Genomic DNA, 19,805 nt, shown 5'->3' with positions numbered 1-19,805 from the left:
CTTCAACTACTTTCCCTGTTGCCCTGTCCTATTCTCACTACAATCTAATCCATCTCCAACGATGGTCAAAGTACGTGCGATACCATGTTTAAGCTTTCGATACTCTCCAAGTATTGGTGCCTTTCCGATATTGAAATCTGAGGAGATTTGAAAGTTTGCAGACATACAGCTCGCTGGCTCGATGAAACGGGACGAGCTATTGGCCTCTCAAGAAGCAGGACTATGGGAGACGTTGGTACCTCATTTCCAAGTGCCTTCGATATTGTTGTTGTCGCCCAAGATTTATTATGCGACATCCTCATCTACAACCCGCTACTGAACGCTATACTTGATGTGAGCCGATAACGGTCCTCCGATATGAACAAATGTACGACAATAGTACCGTTAAGGTTATGAGGACGTACCACACGGACAGTCCGATGGACTGATGTCCTTCAGGTCATTGTGGAAAAGCGTTTCGGCCTGCAATTCGCCGTTCCTTTCGACTCCTCCCATTCTGTGTGTCCGCCGGAGGCTAACGGGACTCCAAGATTCTGGAAGAACGTATGATAGTTCACGGCCATGACATAACTCGGTCCTATATGGGATGTGTTGAAAGCTAATTTCTCAAGCTCTTCCTTGCCCTCGGAGTGCTCTTTCGATATTCCTCTCTGCCTTTCAAACAAAAGGAAGATATCATCCGGGAATCCGACTAGGAGCTGAACATGGTCACATATGACTGTGAACGCGCATACACAGGTCCATGACTCCATAACTTTGTTGACTAGCTTGGGCAATGTTCATTTGTCCTCGTGACTAACCCTTTTGAAAACTAAACCTTGGGAGCAACATAGTCGACACTAGCCAATTAGCCGGTACTTGTGGAAGTCGCACAAGGATTGGCAGGTAGGCGAGGACAAATAAAATAAACGATGCGATATTCCACGCTCAGGTACACACAATTCAGCCAATGCCTTCATAGAATGGCATTATTTCATCGGCTCTATACGCCTAGTCAACTCTTGGCAGAGAGTCTAGAGAAGCGAGGTACATATTGCGGTTGGGGGCGAAACTGTTACGTGAAAAAGTCCTCGCTTAGACATAAAGTGCCTTGAATTTCCCCGATTTAGGTTTTCCTGCCTTTGCATTAATCATGTAACTATTTGTGATAGGATCGAAAGGATTCAGCAGTGGATACTCGGTACTCGGTGCACGATGTGCAATTTCCGATCGACGAGGGAAAGGTGGCGTGGGTCGGCCCACGAACGCACGCACGAGCACGAAAGATCTTATCTTTTTCTTTTTATTGAATTTCTGTTAAGCGCCAGTGGAGAGGGCTCGGGGATGATTCAATTGAATCTCCACAACCCTGCTGAATAGAGTACTTGACTGGTTGGCTTCCAGCTAGTCCGTAAAAATACGAAACCCGACTTCGGTGCTTGTTTACTATAAGGGCAATGATTCCCTACTGTTTCACGTGTAGTGCAACCTGATCAACTTTGGACTTCTAAAGTCAACCATTATGGGTGTTCGCCCTTTAATCCGCAGAGCACGTATCGTGTTCCGCCGGCTGTCAACCGAAGACAATGGAAATGACTCCTTCGCACAGCAGAACACGATCGGTGATCGTAAAGATGGCACTCGGAGTCCCACCAGTTCTGTGGCACTCGAGGAGATACCGGATGGGAGTGCGCAGCATGGTGTTCAAGACGTCGAGGCCGTGACCATGACCTGGTCGAGAGGTACATTGATCGCAGTCTTCATCAAGTATGTTTCCCTGTATTATTTTGTGCCGCGTATCCGATACCATTGACAAATGTTCGGGCATACACTAATACCAGGGCCCCAATAGCATCTGGTTCCTTTATTTCGCGAATGCATTTCAATCTACGATTACCGTTACTCTGAATCCCTATGTGACAAGTTCATTCAAAGCACACTCGCTATCCGCGGTTCCCACAGCTCTGGGTGATGTCTTTGCAGCTGCCACCTACCTCCCTGTCGCAAAAATGATGGATGTATGGGGTCGAGCGGAAGGGTTTCTGTTGATGGTTATATGTTTAACCATCGGCTTGGTTCTCATGGCTACCTGCAATACCTTTGAGATCTACTGCGCCGCCAACGTGAGTTCTAAGAATGTCATGGTGTTGAATACGGATGCTGACGGGCATACAAGGTCTTCTACTATACCGGTTTCTACGGTATGGAATACGCAATAGACGTTATGACAGCTGACGTTTCAACACTGAGAAACCGTGCTTTCGCGTATGCGTTCACTTCCTCCCCATACATTATCACGGCATTTGCGGGACCCAAGGTGGCGGACGAATTCTACTACAAGATTTCTTGGAAATGGGGCTTTGGCTGCTGGGCAATCGTCGTTCCTGTAGTAGCTGCCCCGCTATACATTATGCTGAAGTACAACCTGCACAAGGCGGAGAAAGAAGGCTACCGGATCAAGAGACCAAGTGGCCGCACGGTATTCGAAAGCATCCAGCATTGGACTGTCGAATTTGATCGTAAGTTCTCTACTTGTTGATTCCTATCCTTTACGAAAGAGGGCAAACTCTAACTGGGAGTAACTAGTCTTTGGAGTCTTCCTGTTCACTGCTGGTCTTGTGTTATTTGAGCTTCCCTTCGACCTCGCCCATTACGCCCCCAATGAGTGGGCTTCCGGCTACATTATTGCCATGCTTGTCGTCGGGTTCTGCACACTTTTCTTCTTCGCTATTTGGGAGAGGTGGTTGGCTCCAGTGCCTCTTTTCGAGTGGCGACTTCTTACGAACCGCACTATTATCGGTGCAGTCCTCTTGGACGCAACCTATCAGCTGTCGAACTATTGCTGGAGCTACTACTTCACGTCCTGGCTGCAGGTCAACAATAACCTATCCATCACCACGTCCAACTATATCGTCAATATCTTCGACATGGTCTCTGGTGTGCTGCTACTAGCCACTGGTTGGCTAATCCGGAGAATTGGCCGTTACAAGTGGACTTTGTATATTGCAATTCCGCTCTACATGTTGGCACAGGGCTTAATGATATACTTCCGCCAGCCTAATGTGAATGTTGGCTACCAGGTGATGTGCCAAATCTTCCTCGCTATCGGTGGTGCAACATTCATCCTTGTTGAGCAGCTTGCTATCCTAGCGGCTGTCGACCACCAACATGTCGCGACAGCACTCGCCGTGTTAAACGTGGTTGGCACTATTGGCGATAGTGCGGGTCTTACCATCAGTACCGTCATCTGGCAAAACACATACCTGAAAGCCCTTCTTCGATACCTCCCGGAATCGGAATTGTCAAATTTGAACAATATTTACGAGGATCTCGTCACGCAACTGAGCTATCCAGTCGGATCTGCCACCAGGTTTGCTATCCAAAAGGCCTATGCCTACGCCGAACTTCGACTACTTTCTGTCGGGACTGGCATTATAGTTCTGGCGATTCCTTGGACATTCTTGATGCAGGATATCAATCTGAAGAAAAAGCGGCAGGTCAGGGGCACGGTCTTTTAGAACCAGTATAGATAATAATTTTACGCGACCCTGAATGATACCCACCACCTTTTGCTACAGTAGTCGGGAACAAATAAATCCCGTGAACAGTTAAACGGCCTCAGCCTTGAAAAGTTCCACATGTGGGCTCCGACCGCGTGGCACGAGAGAGAAATAAATGACGCGGCGGATCCTCTGTCTACCAATAAACATGTCGCGTCCAAGGTTCTCAGTAAGTTTCGGATCAGATAACTCAAAACTCTCCGATCGTGGCCCAAAGCGGTTAGCGGCGGTCCGTGGCAGGGGCGGTTAAGCAAAATTCCGATGATCGGTTGCTGATCGTATCCGAGATCGGATGATAGTTCGGGGTTTTTCGCACGACCAGAAATTAACGTGAGAGCTACCGAGTACTATAAGTGGATGCCTCGTTAGCACGCTGGGAGTACCCCACTAGCCAAACATTATCAATCGCTCGGTCTTGCCTCGACCGTAGTTCAGACACAATGCCATGTGACCACAGCGACCGTGCGGTTCGAATGACACCTGATTTAAATCCTTCCATGGCTGTCCCGTCGCGATGGATCAGACAGAGACAAAAGAGCGGAGGGACTCGGGATCTCACGACATCACATCTCCGGAGAAACTCGTCTACCAATACCAGGGCAGCGTGGAGGTTGTTAGGGCCGGAACCCTCGCAGCGCTGGTGGAAAATCTGACGCACCACGACAAGCTCGACGGTGCCTTCAATCGAGTCTTCCTCGCCACTTATAAGTATTTTACCTCTGCAGCAGAGCTTATTGAGCTCCTCATCGATCGATTCGACTGCTCGCCTCCCAAATTAGACGCCACCCAGACGACAGAATGGACGACCCAGATAAAGCCACTGATACGATTGCGCGTGATAAATGTTCTGAAGCAATGGCTTGAACATTTCTGGTCTGAGCCAAAAGGCATTGATACAGATCAAAATTTGCGAATACTGCAGTCATTCGCCAAGCGCGCCACGGATGCCACCGAGGCAAGCGCCGTACAACAACTTCTCACAGTCATTCAGCGCCGACTTGCGGGTCTCGAGTGCCACAAAAGATCGCTATCATCAATATCCAACCCACCAAAACCTATTCTACCACGCAAATTAAACAAACTCCAATTCCTCAAAATCGATGCAACGGAAATTGCGCGGCAGCTGACTATCATGGAAGCACATATGTTCGGCAAAGTACAACGAGATGAATTGCTAAACAAAAACTGGCAAATGAAGGACAGCTCCAATACGCCCGAGCTAGCTCCAAACATCAGAGCCTTGATTCGGTATTCCAATCAGCTCTCTAATTGGGTCGGCACCCTAATACTCGCAGAATCGGATGTGAAAAAACGGACCCAAGTGATAGGGCATTTGGTCAATGTGGCCAATGTACGTTGTAATCTCTAGCCTGACCCTTGTAATTATTCCAATATGCTAATGTTCTATTCCAGACATGTCACCAACTCCGTAATTACTCCGCGGTAATCTCTATCCTGGCAGGCATGGAAAGCGCACCCATCTACCGGCTTGCCCGCACGTGGGCAATGGTTACCGAACGTAGTTGCAATACTCTAAGGCCCCTGCAAGCTATGACATGCAGCGCACACAATTACCAGGCCTACCGTGACACGTTACGGGTTGCAATGGCACCGTGCGTGCCTTTCCTTGGTCAGTTCTCTCGTGAACCGTTGAAATTGCCGATGATTAACCATTCAACAGGATTGTTCTTGAAAGACTTGACATTTATCGAAGACGGAAACCCAGCCATGACACCGGAAGGGCTCATCAATTTCCAAAAATATACTATGCTAGCGTCAACCATCCATGAGATTCAGCGTTTAAAAGAAGCCCCTTACTCGTTACGACCCGTGCCTGAGTTGCAGGAATATCTTGCAACTCAGTTGCAATCCGCTGTTGATTTACAAAACATGTGGGACAAAAGTTGTCAGCTGGAAGCTCGAGGCCGGGATCTTGGAAATAGACCCCGGGATTTATATACCCCCACAGGAGGCATGTTCGCGTCTATGGTAGTCGCGTGCATGGTCCTGGATGATTGATATGTTAATACAAAATTTTATGCAGTGTTCTTCGTTTTGAATTCAAACTGAAGTTAGTCCAGGTTATGCTTTTGTACTTTTTTCGGCGGAGACACGTGAAATTGCAACACAAAACAGATTAGGAATGATTCCCGGCTTGAGATGCAATTGCGGTGAACATAGGCTCCTTTTGGTCATAACCTATTGAGTCATGGGTCGGTGTGGACTGTCGATCTTATCCTTCTGAAGGAGGTAGCAGCAGACCCTCCACGGGCTGATTTATATATCTCGGGATACACAGATACAGAAGAAACTCCGGTGCTCGGACGTTATGGGGGACTACCTCTGCACTTTAGAGTTTTCCATGTCAAACGTTCAAAAGATTGACGGTGCGTTGAATGTCCCCGAAATATGAGGTGTGGAATCCGATATACATAGACGTGTATCTGGCGCTGAAATAAAAACTCAGATCTAATAAGCCATGAATATAGTACGAAAGTGATGATGATTGAGCTCCGATGAAATATCTCTTGTATAAAATGTCAGCATTCACCGGATCACCCCCGCGGGTGGATAGTCAGCCCTAATCGAGCTAAGCTTCACAATGCACTGCTATCAGCTTTTTCGGTTTGTTCTCTTCATATCAGCATCACTCGGCAGCCCAGTGCCTTCATACATATTAAAAGAAGCCCAGGATGTCTCAGATATATTTAACAGACTATTCAACACCTCCACAAGTCATGCTCCCTTCAGCCCAGAAATATACCAAAATCTATCTAAGCTCGAAGCCAAGATATCAGATATAGCAACAGGCAAAATCAAGCCCGTCTCAACAATCGGAGAAGGCCTCTCGGTCCTCGCCTCAATTCCACACAACAACCAAACAATTATCCAGAATGCCATCGACACAGTATCCCTAGGTCTAGTCCCAACAACCATCCTCGACATAATAGACGGCATAAGAAACCACGAAATAAACTCTATAGCCAACAACAACACAAAAACCCCTAGTCCCCGAATCCACCCAACAAAATCCTTCGGGGACGCACCCTACGACATCCCCGAAGACACCCTCCGCAGCGCAATCTACATCCCGACAACTTTTTCCTACGGCAAGAACAACAAAATCCCCATCCTCTTAGTCCCCGGCACCGCCGACCCAGCCGGCAGCACCTATTACTTCAACTACGCGAAGATCTTCGCCGCAAACCCACACACAGACCCAGTATGGGTCAACATCCCAGACACCTCACTAGGCGACATCCAAAGCAACGCCGAGTACGTCGCGTACGCGATAAACTACATCTCCGGACTCTCGGGGCGTACCATCGGGGTACTAAGCTGGTCGCAAGGCAGCGTAGACGTACAATGGGCGCTGAAATACTGGCCGTCGACACAGGCCGCGGTCAGCGATTTCATGGCTGTCAGTAGTGATTTCCACGGGACGCTTGTTGCGACGCTGTGCGTGCTCGCTGAGCCGTTTTGTACGCCCGCTGTGCAGCAGCAGGGGTATGATGCGCGGTTTATTCGGGCTCTGCGGGGTGGGGATGGGGACTCGGCGTTTGTGCCGACGACCAGCGTGTACTCTGGGGATGACGCCATTGTGCAACCGCAGAGTGGGGGGTGGGCTTCTGCGGCGTTGGCGGATGTGCGTGGGGTGGGCGTGTCGAATGTGGAGGTGCAGGTTGCTTGTGCGGGGCGTGCTGCTGGCGGTTTGTATTCGCATTCGTCTTTGTTGCTTAATCCGTTGGCGTATGCTTTGTTTGTTGATGCTTTGGTTCATGAGGGGCCGGGGAAGTTGGAGAGGATTGATCTTGATGCTGTTTGTGGTGAGTCGCTTGCCCCTGGTTTGGATGTGGATGACTTTTTGGGCATGGAGGCTGTGTCGGATGTGGTTGGGGTGCTTAATGTGTTGTTGTTTGGGTATAGTGGGAGTGAGGAGCCGCCGCTTAGGGACTATGTTCACTAGGCGAGATTGCTATATACTAGGTGATGGGCGGATTAGGGTTGTTCAAGGCAACGCTGGATTCCGTATTCACTCTAGGAAAAATCTATAAGTCCGTACCGGACAGGGCACTATAATACATGTACAAGGCCAAATGCTTCATTGGTTATTATTGTGTGGATCTCTAGAGCGAAACTCCAAGTCCGTAGAGATCATCACGGCAACAAAAAGCGCAGCAGGAAACCCCCCAACCCCCCCTTCCCCCCGACACCAGCCGGCAAATGGCGACATGACAATGAGTATGAATAAGAAATCAAAAAAACAAAAACAAAGTGGATATAAGACCCGGCAAGCAGACTGAAGGATGTGCCGCAAACTAACCTTGGAAATCGCAGTTCATCGTAATTCGGGACTCCATTGCATGGCCAGCACCGACACCCGGAAATGGACATCTCGGCATGGGGTATGTGACAAAGGCATGGCATGCTATGGAGCAACTCGTATGGGAGTCATCAAATTTTGGTCAAAGGAAAATCATAAATGGAAAGCCGGCATTTACGTAGGCTTTTCACATCCAATCCGACCTAAGAGAGCCTTCCGATCACTCGGATCGAAAGGAACACGACCACGGCCGCGCGCCCGCACCGAGGCAGTGCCGTTGGACCGCCGACGACCCAAGCCCGGGGCGTTTCCGGTCTCGAGTGCGTCGGTAGGGGCACCGTCTCTGGCAGTCAAGTGCGCTGGGGCGTGAGATGTGGGCTGGTCTTCGACTTCCGCTTCGTCTTCCTCGTCACTGCGGGTATCTTCGGCGTTACCGCCGCAAATCACACCGTAAGCAACACGGACAATCATGCTGAACCATAGAATAGACAGTCCCTCAAGGAACAACAGGAATGATAAGAAAATCCACTTGAGCGCGGGATTGAAGCAGATGGGGTTGTCCAAACTGAAGTATGGACCGAACATGTATGCGAAGGAATCCGGCGCCTCTGTTGAGATGAACTCGCTTGTCGAACCGGTGTAGCAGCCATAGGTAAGTTGGCGGGGAAGATCATAATAAACGGACCAGCACACCATGGGGTAGATGATGTGTCGGGTAATTAACCATGTACCCATGAAGAGGCCAAAGCCAACATTGCACGCTGTTTCAAACTTGGAGTATTTGAGGATCTTCGCAAACTGTGGAGGTATTAGTAGCTGTTCAGCGCTTGGCGAATAGTACGTGACGAACCGGTAACAAGAAGTCCACAATATCCATGAGACATAGCACCACATTGGACACATTGTACATAGCGTAGATGTAGGCAGAGCTCAGGAGAACCGAGGTGATAATGTGGTGGGAAAGCATCTGGACATGGTCCTTCCGTCTCTCTTCCACGTGGATCACGAAGATCTGCTGCACGAGGAATGCCAGTTCAACGAGAAGATACCACTTCATCAAGCCCGACAAAGGACGGGCGGGCCACTGCGACCACATGGCGGCGAAATCGCCCCAGTAGTATGACGTCTTCCAGAGATACTGTAGGGTCGAACCAGCGGTTAGTTATATATTCCCGGGTAGGTATCTCGGGCCGAACGCACCAATCCAACACCCCAGATGAACGAATAGTACATAGCTTGCCAACCCTGCTCAGCGATGCGAACCGATTGTTTGCGCTTCAAACCACAGGCGCGGGCCAATGGTTGCATGCACCATTCAATGGCGATAGCGCGGATACCGGTAAGTGCGATAGCCGCACTGATGACGAAGTAAACATCATCCCAGCCCTGGACGTAGGAGTCCGAGGATTCGTTGTAATAGGACAATTGGAAGAATGGCTGGGTATATGGGCGGAGTGAAGGGTAGAGGTTATGAAGAGCCAGCAACATAGACAGAGTGGTCAACGAGATGCCTGCAGAGAAGCAATTAGTGTTAGCGGTACTCGTATTAGATTTCGCATGTGCTGGGATTCAATTAGAAGCGCAGCGGCTCTGTGCAGCTTTGCTTTTCCTTCATTCTCATGTAAATTCAAAAACCGGGGTGTTTCTTCATACCGATCTGGTTGGTGACCACCCATTCACGGAACGTGGTCTCCTTGGCCGGTCGTAAACCACTAGGAGAGGAAACGTAGGCATTGCGTCCCTTGAGCTCTGATCTTTGTTTCGACGGCACAATTGTGTCTGCCATGGTGGAGAGAGCACCAATAGTGTGGAGGAGATTCGAAATTCCACCGAGGGAGAAGAGGGCCGGGAGTCGGGGGAGTCGGGGAGTCGAGAACGGGGAATCAAGCCAAAGTGATCAATGCTGAAATAGATGTGGGACCTGCCTCATCTAAGCCCTTATTTACTTCTTGACTTGACTCGTTCAACCAGGAACAGGAAAAGCAACAGCTTGCGAGTGTAAGAAAATGTTTTTGTAGGAGAGGGAATAGAGGGGGAACGTGGTGATTTCGTTTCATCTCTTCACGATCATCCACTCACCGCCTCGTTAAATGTTGAGTGTCGAGATTGTTGATTGGATGGAAGTGCATGCACGTAAATTGTCGAGCTGAGATTGGAATGAGATTTGGAGATTTGATTTTGATTTTGATTTTGTTGAATTCTGGGAATATAGATGTTGGTGTCAACAGTTTACCATTTGCGGTCTATTTATTGACACTTGGCAGGGGAGAGGAGAAATGGGATAATGACATCTACATGTACGCTGTACGATTATATTGAATACAGAGTAAGATATTCATTCTAATCCCTCTGTAACGTGTCGCACAAAATCATTGGCACTGACCCCCAATTGAGCCAAATCAATTCCACCATGTCCGGCCATCGCCCGCGACATAGCCCGAGCAACTTCTTCCTCCTCCCATATATTGTTGAGGATCTGCTCCCCACCTTCTCCAGGCCCTTGAGTGGGGTTCTCGGAAGCCACCATAGTCCGCCAATACAAATCGTCGCGATTCTTCAAAGTCGAATCCCGAACCACCGCATTGCGGGTAACACTCGCGGCATGGAGTTTCGAGTTTGCGCCCATGAGCGTTTGCACGGCCATCGACACTGCCTCGTCAATCTGCTCGACGGTCGAGGGCGGCTTGAAAAAGAACCGGTTAGTCGCGGAGAGCCAGAGCACAACCGAGCAGATCACATCGCAGATTACAAAGGCCAGCGGGCGCAGGAGCGTAATATGGTTGTAGATGCCGGAGGGCGGTGTTTGGCCCGCGCGCACAGAGCGTGGCGCACTTTGGACCGCATCGTAGGTGGCCATAATGTAGATGTCGACGGCTGCGAGGACAAGTCCGGCTAGGGTGAACTTGATGCGCCAGCGGGAAGCCTCGCGCCCTGCGATGGGCGCGGATGTGGCTACACCTAGGAGCAGCAGGTGCGCCAAGTGTGGTAACAACACGTGGAATGGGAGGTAGTAGAGGAGGTATGTGTAGATGTTGTCAAATGAGCAGTATTGGCACGAGACCAAGGCGTCGGGGCCATAGGTCAGATATACCTTGCGGGCACCCAGAGAGGTGAACTTGGACTGGAGGAGATTGTCGGCTTCGGTGAGGAAGTTATCTGGCCGAAGGCGGGCGAGACGGTTGAAGATGACATCGGTAGGGGTGTTTAGACGAGAGCGAGTCTGAGAGAAGATGTTGGGTTCGGGCGCGTGTGGGTTGAAGGGTAGGCTTAGGAGTAGGAAGAAGACGATGCCACCGAATAATATGTTCAGCGCTCGACCGGGCGCAGCAGGCAGAGGACGCGGCGGTGGCCGGCTCGCGATGGATACGCGCAGACTTCGATAGGCGGTGATTAAGCGTGGGAGTATGATTGGGGCGAAAAATATGAGGACTGATTTGACGCTATTCACGGTCAGAATAGATTGCGGAGGATGTGAAGAGCTTCAAGACTTACGTTCCCCAGGAAATTGCGATTGGAGCCATATTTGCTATGATATGGACCTTACTTCATCGGAATCTCTAACAAGTTGAGTCGAGATTCGAAGAAAGAAAGGTGTTAAAGTGTTCGAATGTCCAACGTAGCTTCATTGAAGTCGGGGCCAAACGTCAACGTGGGTCCCGTCCTTTCTAGACATTGCCCTCTCAACCTACACTTCTTCTACTCCATACTCTTCTAATTTTGGAATATTTACCTTTCAAATCTATCCTTAATATCTACAAATCCTACGAATGCTGCATAAAAAAAGATGTCTCAATTAAATCAATTAAACACGAGCAAGCCGAAGCGAAAGACCAGGGGTAATAAAACAGCGCCGGGTGCGCCCATCGCAATAACGCAGGAATTCTGACTCAATCAGCACGGTTCTTCCTTTCCTTCCAAACGCCGTTCTCAACCGAGTTGACCAGGCAACCGGCTCAAACCATATGGCCCGAGTACAGAGCAGGGTGGTGTGCGAGGTCGGGAGGACGGATCTCCGCAGAATCACGAGAGTACTTGGAGGAAGCAGCATCGTTCTCCTCAACAAGCGTCGGGCTTATGGGCTTGGAGATCTTGAGTGGGAATCGGCCGGTGAGACGCTTGGTGGCACGCTTGACGGGGTTTTGGCGAGAATAGGTGGGCAGGGTTTCCTCGCGCTTCACGCTCAAGTGAAGGGTGCGGTGGCTGCTAGTCCGGCTCATTGCCTTTTGCGGTGCAACAGCGCCGTCGACCCGCACCTGGCGGGCACTGACGCCGGTCTCGGGGTCGCTGAAGATGTAGCTCTGTTGGGGAAATGGGTCAGCATTGGGTCAAGGGTATACGCTGGGAGTTTTGATCTCGATACTTACTGCCAGAACGTTCACCACGCTAACTATCATTGCCAGGACGCCGGCGGAGATGATGATTCTCCAGAAAGTCAGGCCAATGTTTTCCTGGGTCATAGCCTTGGTGTTCAGGTTGCCCAGTGTCGAAACTCCCAGGATCATCATGATCCCACCGAGAGAGTAGAAGCTAGATTCTTGTCCGAACATCGGCCAGTGGTGGTCGAAATAGCTTTGGAGTATTGGGAGCTCCGAGATGATCATGAAGACTGCCAACGTTAGCATTTATATCACGAAAACACAAAAGGAAGATTATACTTACGGCTGACCAGAGCCACAACGGCGTGGGTCACGGCCTCGAAGAAAAAGAAGCTGTTCAGCATGTCGATCTTTGCCAGAAGTACTGCACAAGCAGCTATAAGGTCCATGAAAGTGATAATGTTGAGAACGCGAATGACGTTCAGGATCACGTACCCTGGACCGGCCAGGGATTCACGCAAATGAGCCATCATAACTGAGGCACAGCCTGCTACACTTGTTAAGAATGGTAGATACTCGATGCCGAGGGTGTATCGAGAAATGTCTGCTAGCAGACTTGGGGGGAAGGTTGGTATTAAAAGAGGGAAGAAAGCGACTGTCCAGCAGAAAGCTTGATATTCCAAGAAAGAATGGAACAATGCAATATAACGAGATCAACTCGAGGACAAGAAAAGAAGAATGAAACACAAAGACAAAGGAAACGGGATGAATGGGGGCGACAATGGAGAAACACCTGGAAGAATGGCTATTGAGGTGTAGCAGCCTAGACGTATACTCCCAACAAAGGCGATGGTATTTTTTTTCTATGAATAGACTTGAAACGTCTGCGTGAACCACATAAGTGGTGCGCATCTAATTAGAGTCCTGGTCAAAGAGATCGGCAGGGTTCTCTTTACCCCATCTCTGCAGTGGGAGAGATCCTGCAGGAGTTCATTGGTGCGATTCAGGCAATAAACAGGGACCCTTAGGCGCAAGATCGGGGTTGTAGCCAGAATAAGTCTAGTTATTTACTCCTCCAGCATTGGGATCTCAACTAGGGCTCGGTGTAGCCAAATGACTGGTGGTTAGTAGAGGATATTCGAATATGCTGAAACGAGTTGGCGGCTACAAGTCACCCTTCTTTCCCCTATATTCCCCGTGTTTTGTTTTCTTTTGTACCTAAAAGATCGGTTGTTCTCCCTGTATCTCGAATGTTCCAGGATATGCAGTAACATGCCTCTCTAGGCGCTAAGGGGAGAGGAGGCAAGGAACTCCGTCTCATCTTATCGAGTGACCACGAGGAGAAAATGAGGCACAATATGAGTCGGAGGAGAAATATACTGCTTATCTCGGACAAGCCTGATTACCTGTTGGGTATAGTTCAAAGAATTCTATATCGTACGTGTACCAAGGTGAGTACAGCATATGGTTGTTAGACAGGGGCTTTTAGGCGAAGCGCCAGGGTGAAGTATAAAGCCAGAGTCGAAACAAGGCAAGAATATAGCCCAATCATAGCCATCACATAGTCGCTGATCAAATTAGCCAATAGGCATAAAATAGTAAGAATTACTCCGATGGTAAACACGATAGTCAATTAAGTGAAGGTATACTGAACGATGAGTGGAACCCCCGTGATTCGCCGGAATCCAGCCGACCCCTCCAAACTTTTTTCTCTCACTCTCCAAACGTTTCGCGCTCACTACTCTCGGTACTCTTGCGATAATCTCACCATCACACAACATGACACGGGGTAACCAACGTGACAACGATCGGGCCAAGGCCCTGAAGAAGGCGGGCAATTCGGTTCGTCTTATCTCCCCCTTCTGTTTGCTCATACTGACCATTTCTACAGAAGAACAAGAATACCCAGACCGGTAGCGAATTCGCGAGGGCCAAGGAAGATGCCGCTGCCATCATGCGCGAGAAGCAGAGGAAGGGTGTGTATCATTGAAGGCGCTAGACGCAAGCCCAACCCACATGAGACTGGTTTACTGATCGCTTCTCTTCTACAGCGGACGAGAAGAGAGCTGCCGAGGCAGCGGCAGGCGGGAAAAAATAACACGCCCGAATCCTTAGATCCAAGCCGTCAGTCAATCTCATCTCCCTCCACCTTTTCCGCGATCGCCCGAAACGGACAACCCACCGAGCAGCATCGCAAAGTGTGCTACGAGTGAAGGACGGCGCTGGATTTATGGATAAGATCGGAACCATCCGCCTATGCCCATTTTCAAAAAACGGGGGCTGGGTGTCTAGCGAGGCGTTCATTTGAATCTCTTTGGCGTTTATCATATTTAGCCCAAACATGTATACCACAGCGCTAACCAAACGAGGCAACGACACATGAGAAATATCATGGAGGTGCAATTTGGTGGTAATCGTAAACGCGTAAACACATACATCCATATCATATCCGGTTATGTATCTTGCCCTTGATCTACGACCCAACATACTCTCGCCCGGGCTAGCCAGGTCTGCCATGACTTCTTCTGTCGACTGTCTTGAACCATTTGGCAATCAGGAGGTCTGGCTGCTTGATCGCAGTGCAACAGAATAATATCTTTGATCACACTTTCAAGCCCAAACTGCCTCGATACTTGGTCGACAAACGTCCAAAGGCTCTCGCCTTCCCATCCAACGTTAAGCGCAAACTTGACCACTCTCTCAAGAGCGTTGGCTCGATTCTGTTGCTCTGGAACATTGCTCAGCATGTAGAGGGCGAAGCTCCAACCCGATATATCGCGTGGGTTAGCCAAGCACCAATCAACCACCCGTTCGACAACTGACTGCGCAGAATGGGTTTCCCATGTCGATTGCCCAGGTGTATTCGCTGTAGCAGCGAGAAGAACATCCAACTGTCGCATATAGCTGAAAGCATAATAGTTCTTGGGATGCAGCTCTCCAGCGCGGAGAACAATATCTAGTTCAGTCCTTCGCAGCTTAGACAGGTCCTCAAGACCCCAATGCCGTTTTTGAAGCAGATAGACAACCACCCACAGGCGGTGATGCCAGAGGGTCGGCGACTTGGTATGTCGATGGAGTGGCGAGCATTGGTAGCTCGACATGAGCGTGAGTTCTGCTTCTAACAACTCTGCGGCAGAGGTCTGGTTTGAAATACCAGGGTAGGCCATGGCCGCCTGCAGTCGGCGCTTGCGCCAGTTGCAGGCCGTGAGATGCTCGCAGTCAAAGAGGAGCATGATTTCTGTAATAGCCGAGTCTGCGATTCTGGACTGGGCGTTTGTCGTAAAGGTGGTTTGAAGGTCATCTTCGGACATGGGCATTAATCGGTCGAAGAAGAGTTGGCGCGCGACCGTGAAGGCCTGCACTAGCACCTTCTTGGTTATTCCCACTGAGCATCCATCTTGGAGGAACGGAACGCCTAGGCTTGATGGAAGGATCTCGATCTCGAGGACTTGGTTGTCTCTAGATGAGAAGATGCGGACAAGTTCCTGGAATGCATCTTTCGGGTTGGACATCGGAGGGCTTGGTTGTTTGGCGAATATGGAAAGGTACAACCGTCAAAGCCTCATCATATTTTGTTTGATTGTAATATTTCTGTATTTTATTGTCTTGCCATGCTATAGGCAACGTGATAGACAGGATGGTGTAGTGCGTGATACTGTGAAGGCGGAAAGGCCGAGTCCGCTGTTATTTCCACCTTTCCACAACGTCATTCACACCTTCAACCACATCTATCTTGTCAGGACATTTCCAATCTCATCCAGCAGAGCTACCAGACACTCACTTAGTCGGCCGACTGTGCCGCTCTCACTATCTTCCAGGCTCCCTTAGCCTGCGCCGTCGCATTCAACGCTTCATCCCGGTCTTGCCAGTCCCCGCTACAATGTTGTCCCTCGTCCTCACAGTCTTTTTCTTGCACGTCGCAATTTTCCTGGTCAATACGGTCGGCGCGAGTACCGTCGATGGTCTTGTATGTCTCCAATCCACCCATCTCTGGCCTCGGCATAGTTTCCCAGCTCCGCCGCGCACCTACATTGTAATTCCACACGCTAACACCTACTCTCTTTGCAACACAGCTATGGCTCCTTTATCTAAAACTGCCGACCTCAACCTCGCGGACTGCACGGAAGCAGCAGGAGCTGAAGCGCCAGGTCCTCGAGCAGAAACACGAAATGAACAGCACAAGCTCCCAGGATGAGTTTGCGAAGTGGGCGAAGGCTAGAAGACGACACGACAAGACTATGGAGGAATACGAAGCGCTGAGTACGTGTCACTACTACAAGACTACAGGAGACGTTGTTATATCTGTTGAGCAGACTGCTAACACTTTGGTTTCTAGACAAGACCCTCACCTCTAAAAAGTCCTCCTTCGACTGGACCGTCAAGATCGCCCGCTGGATCAGCACAAACGGATTGAAGATGTTCCTCCAATTCTGGTACTCGAAAACGCCTGTTTTCCCGCTTCCCGAGGCTTGGTTCCCCTACTATGTTGAATGGATCGTGTCCTTCCCTCGCGCCCCGCTTGGATCCGTCAGCATCCAGGTATGGAGCAATGTCTGTGCGACTAGCATTGCGTTCGCCGCCGAGCTTGTAGGAGCACTGCTGGTGCAGGTGGCTGGCCAGAAGAAGGAACCCAAGGAGGATGCGCCTGTCGGTGCTGAGGGCATCAAGGCCCAGTGAAAAAAAATCCCCCCCAAAAAAAACAAGAGCCTAGCTATGTGGCATGTAGAACGGCTGTATTATATATACGAAGTGAAATTCTACGATTTAGTTATGAATACTGCATTTTAATCATTCATTTCAATTGCATTGGTATTTTGGAAACTGTTCGAACTGAAAAGCTGGCTATGTAGAATGTTCATCAGATAATTTTAAATCGTTTATCGTCAACAACCCCTTGGGATCTCTGTGCTTGACTCTATGATTGGTATATCATCACGCGAACAAAAAAAAACGAAGCCTATGGCAAGATATAAGAGTCCGGCCCCTGTGACAGGGCTTCTGCAATGAGACAGAATCTCATCACCGCTTTGCCATAAGCTACAGACTCCTGAAAAGAAAAGATCAAGGAACTCCTCGCCTCAAGAATGAGCCCCATTGAGTTACCTCCATCGACTTCCAAAGAAGCAGACAGGAGGCAATCGCATGACTATCCGAACATGACGAAAGGCAACCCAATACAAGAAAAGGTGTTTGACCACCAATCCTTCCCCCCTCCAGTACCCAGCACGCACCCCATTGTTTCCAGAGACATCGTGAAATGTAACCGTCGGGTGGCACGGGATACCGTGAGAGAATAGGGCGTAAGCCGCTATCGAATTGCTTCTATGGCGGCGCGTTTCCGCATTGCCTGACTTGGTACTTTGGTTTTACCCAAAGTGCAGGGTGTCCGGGGACTTTCTCCCAAAGCGAGATTGAAAAGGGAGCGAGGCTTCCTTTTGTGTGTGAGCTTTGAATGCGATTCTTTGAGCGAGGAGTTGAAGAAAAAGAAGAAGTGGAATCTTCGAGGAGAGGGTTTTATTTTTTCTCGCACTGGTCAGGTGATGTATGCTAGGCTTAGTTGAGACTAGCGCGAGTGGCATCGGCTTAGGGCTATGTTCCGAAGGAATATATCCAGAAAGTAAAGTATCGAGCACAAACGCCTGGGGAAATGCTAATTTTAATACTGCTACGGAAGACAGGAAGGTACCGTTTTAGAGAGAGACAGAGATAATATCCTGGGGCGAAGAGAAAAGTCCTTTCAACCGGCATCCCTATCAACGACTACCATACTTTTACTTTTGTTGCATTTAGGATTTGAATGATAATACTGAAAGAAATTTATTGATCAAGGGAAAAAAACACAATGCATTTGGGGAAAAAGGCTTGATGAATGAAATTAGAAACAATTTTCAGATAATCCCTTTTACGCCTTGGACTTTGTCTTGGTGGCCTTCTTAGTGACCTTTCCCTTCGCCTTGGTGGCAGGAGACTTAGCAGCCGGTGACTCTGTAGCAGCCGCCTTGGGTGTCTCCTTCTTGCCCTTCTTGACCTTCTTGGAGGTATCATCGGTAGGGACAGGAGCCTCAACGGGGGCTTCAACGGGAGCTTCAACAGGGGCTTCAACGGGAGCAGGGGCCTCGATGGCCTTGGCAGGCTCCTCGGTGGCAGTGTCAGTGGGCTCAGCGGCCTCGACAGCCTTGGGGGCCTCTTGGATGGGGACATCGTCGACGCTCTTCAGTTGGGGAAGATCAAACTCGTAACCAAGGGCCTTCTTGAGCTTCTCCTGCTTGTCCTGTCTCTTCTTCTGCTCGGACTCGATACTCTTCGACCACTGGTCACGTGTCTTGCCCTTCACAAGACGCTTCTTCTCGATGCGGTTCCATGGCGTAACCTTGAAGCGACGGTTGGCGCCCTTCCAAATCTCAGGGTGCAGCTGTTCTTTGGGGACGAACTTGCACTTGACGATGTGGCCATACATAAGGTAGTTGTCCATTGTATCGGCGACGATCTTGGCAACGGTGGTCGAGGAGAATTCAATGAAAGCGTAGTGCTTGGAGCGGCCGGTGAGGCGGTTGCGCGAAAGACGGAGTTTGGTGATTTCGCCAAATTGGGAGAAGTAGGCCTTCATCTGGTGCTCGTAGAAACCGTGGGGGATACGTCTGGAAATGAAATGTTAGATGGTTCAAAATGATCATGAATTACGGTCGAAACTCACCCAATGTAAACAGTGCCGGGCTCCTCGGGGGGGCCGTTCTTGCGCAGCTCCTTGGCCAGCTTGCGCTCGGCCTTCTTGGTATCTGGGGCCTTGGGGATAGGTTCACCCTCTTTGTAACCCTCACCATCAGACTCGTCCTCGTCGCCACTGCTCTCGAAGCCCTTGATCAGAGCCTCAGTCTGGTCGTCATCACCCTCGTTCTCAGCCTCACTCTCATCAGCAGGGGAGACATCCTCCTCGGCATCTTCCTCTTCGGACTCAACGACGGGCTCGGCCTTCTTGGGCTTGGGGGCAGCCTTCTTCGCGGCGGCCTTCTTGGGAGCGGGGGTGGCCTCAGCCTCCTCCTTCTTAGACTTTTTAGCGGCAGCCTTCTTGGAAGCGGGCGCGGCCTCGACCTCCTCCTTCTTGGACTTTTTAGAAGCGGGGGTGGCCTCAGCCTCCTCCTTCTTAGACTTTTTAGCGGCAGCCTTCTTGGGCGCGGGCGCGGCCTCGACCTCCTCCTTCTTGGACTTCTTAGCCGCAGGCTTCTTCTCGGCCTTCTTGTCGGCCTTCACAGGCGCAGTTGCCTCTTCGGGCTCCTCGTCGGTGAGGAAGTCGGCAGCACGCTTGCGAGGCTTGACCTGGCGAGTGGGCTCGCCATTGGTCTTGGCCGGCGCAGCAGCCTTCTCTGCCTTAGGCTTGGTGCTCTTCTCATTCTTCTTCAAGATAGACTTAGGAGCAGCCTCTTTGGTTGTCTCATCAGGCTTAGCCTCGACCTTCTTGGTCTTTTTGGCGGGTGAATCGGCGGCGACAGGCGCAGCTGTAGTATCGTTAGTGAAAGGAAAGAGAATTTCGCCAACCAAAACCATTGTACATACCCTTGCGCTTTGAAACTCTCTTATCGGGAGCCATTTTGAGGTTTTGTTGTGTTGAATTGAGACTGTACGCTGCCC

The 19,805-nt window shown here is 50.0% G+C and overlaps 10 protein-coding genes across 10 annotated transcripts; 5 read left to right on the top strand and 5 right to left on the bottom strand.

Moving 5' to 3' along the window:
* Positions 1 to 1,501: 1,501 nt before the first annotated feature.
* LCP9604111_1524 (uncharacterized protein) lies at positions 1,502 to 3,497 on the top strand (the record flags this gene model as incomplete). The annotated part of the gene is made up of 4 exons (XM_039068900.1): positions 1,502 to 1,746; positions 1,832 to 2,102; positions 2,156 to 2,498; positions 2,566 to 3,497. 4 exons carry the CDS (start codon positions 1,502 to 1,504, stop codon positions 3,495 to 3,497), a joined length of 1,791 nt encoding a protein of 596 aa, XP_038931651.1.
* A 556-nt stretch (positions 3,498 to 4,053) lies between these two features.
* On the top strand, positions 4,054 to 5,558 carry LCP9604111_1523 (Ras-GEF domain-containing protein; the record flags this gene model as incomplete). The annotated part of the gene is made up of 3 exons (XM_039068899.1): positions 4,054 to 4,890; positions 4,953 to 5,169; positions 5,221 to 5,558. 3 exons carry the CDS (start codon positions 4,054 to 4,056, stop codon positions 5,556 to 5,558), a joined length of 1,392 nt encoding a protein of 463 aa, XP_038931650.1.
* A 583-nt stretch (positions 5,559 to 6,141) lies between these two features.
* On the top strand, positions 6,142 to 7,506 carry LCP9604111_1522 (putative lipase; the record flags this gene model as incomplete). The annotated part of the gene is made up of 1 exon (XM_039068898.1): positions 6,142 to 7,506. The coding sequence occupies one exon, from the start codon at positions 6,142 to 6,144 to the stop codon at positions 7,504 to 7,506; it is 1,365 nt and encodes a 454-aa protein (XP_038931649.1).
* Positions 7,507 to 8,037: 531 nt separating this feature from the next.
* Positions 8,038 to 9,649, bottom strand: LCP9604111_1521 (uncharacterized protein; the record flags this gene model as incomplete). The annotated part of the gene is made up of 4 exons (XM_039068897.1): positions 8,038 to 8,661; positions 8,714 to 9,001; positions 9,064 to 9,374; positions 9,517 to 9,649. 4 exons carry the CDS (start codon positions 9,647 to 9,649, stop codon positions 8,038 to 8,040), a joined length of 1,356 nt encoding a protein of 451 aa, XP_038931648.1.
* A 549-nt stretch (positions 9,650 to 10,198) lies between these two features.
* On the bottom strand, positions 10,199 to 11,384 carry LCP9604111_1520 (uncharacterized protein; the record flags this gene model as incomplete). The annotated part of the gene is made up of 2 exons (XM_039068896.1): positions 10,199 to 11,303; positions 11,356 to 11,384. 2 exons carry the CDS (start codon positions 11,382 to 11,384, stop codon positions 10,199 to 10,201), a joined length of 1,134 nt encoding a protein of 377 aa, XP_038931647.1.
* Positions 11,385 to 11,816: 432 nt separating this feature from the next.
* Positions 11,817 to 12,410, bottom strand: LCP9604111_1519 (uncharacterized protein; the record flags this gene model as incomplete). Its single annotated transcript, XM_039068894.1, has 2 exons — positions 11,817 to 12,161; positions 12,228 to 12,410. 2 exons carry the CDS (start codon positions 12,408 to 12,410, stop codon positions 11,817 to 11,819), a joined length of 528 nt encoding a protein of 175 aa, XP_038931646.1.
* Positions 12,411 to 12,462: 52 nt separating this feature from the next.
* Positions 12,463 to 12,718, top strand: LCP9604111_1518 (uncharacterized protein; the record flags this gene model as incomplete). The annotated part of the gene is made up of 2 exons (XM_039068893.1): positions 12,463 to 12,477; positions 12,533 to 12,718. The coding sequence occupies 2 exons, from the start codon at positions 12,463 to 12,465 to the stop codon at positions 12,716 to 12,718; spliced, it is 201 nt and encodes a 66-aa protein (XP_038931645.1).
* A 1,914-nt stretch (positions 12,719 to 14,632) lies between these two features.
* Positions 14,633 to 15,691, bottom strand: LCP9604111_1517 (uncharacterized protein; the record flags this gene model as incomplete). The annotated part of the gene is made up of 1 exon (XM_039068892.1): positions 14,633 to 15,691. One exon carries the CDS (start codon positions 15,689 to 15,691, stop codon positions 14,633 to 14,635), a length of 1,059 nt encoding a protein of 352 aa, XP_038931644.1.
* A 368-nt stretch (positions 15,692 to 16,059) lies between these two features.
* On the top strand, positions 16,060 to 16,856 carry LCP9604111_1516 (guided entry of tail-anchored proteins factor 1; the record flags this gene model as incomplete). Its single annotated transcript, XM_039068891.1, has 3 exons — positions 16,060 to 16,146; positions 16,253 to 16,439; positions 16,516 to 16,856. 3 exons carry the CDS (start codon positions 16,060 to 16,062, stop codon positions 16,854 to 16,856), a joined length of 615 nt encoding a protein of 204 aa, XP_038931643.1.
* Positions 16,857 to 18,081: 1,225 nt separating this feature from the next.
* On the bottom strand, positions 18,082 to 19,764 carry LCP9604111_1515 (RNA-binding protein; the record flags this gene model as incomplete). The annotated part of the gene is made up of 3 exons (XM_039068890.1): positions 18,082 to 18,817; positions 18,874 to 19,672; positions 19,731 to 19,764. 3 exons carry the CDS (start codon positions 19,762 to 19,764, stop codon positions 18,082 to 18,084), a joined length of 1,569 nt encoding a protein of 522 aa, XP_038931642.1.
* Positions 19,765 to 19,805: the final 41 nt, after the last annotated feature.

This window comes from Penicillium roqueforti (genome assembly GCF_015533775.1).
Source record: "Penicillium roqueforti strain LCP96 04111 chromosome Unknown scaffold_02, whole genome shotgun sequence".
Taxonomy (NCBI): Eukaryota; Fungi; Ascomycota; class Eurotiomycetes; order Eurotiales; family Aspergillaceae; genus Penicillium; species Penicillium roqueforti.
The sequence above is the reverse complement of the archived record's forward strand: the minus strand, read 5'-3'. Positions and strand labels throughout refer to the sequence as shown.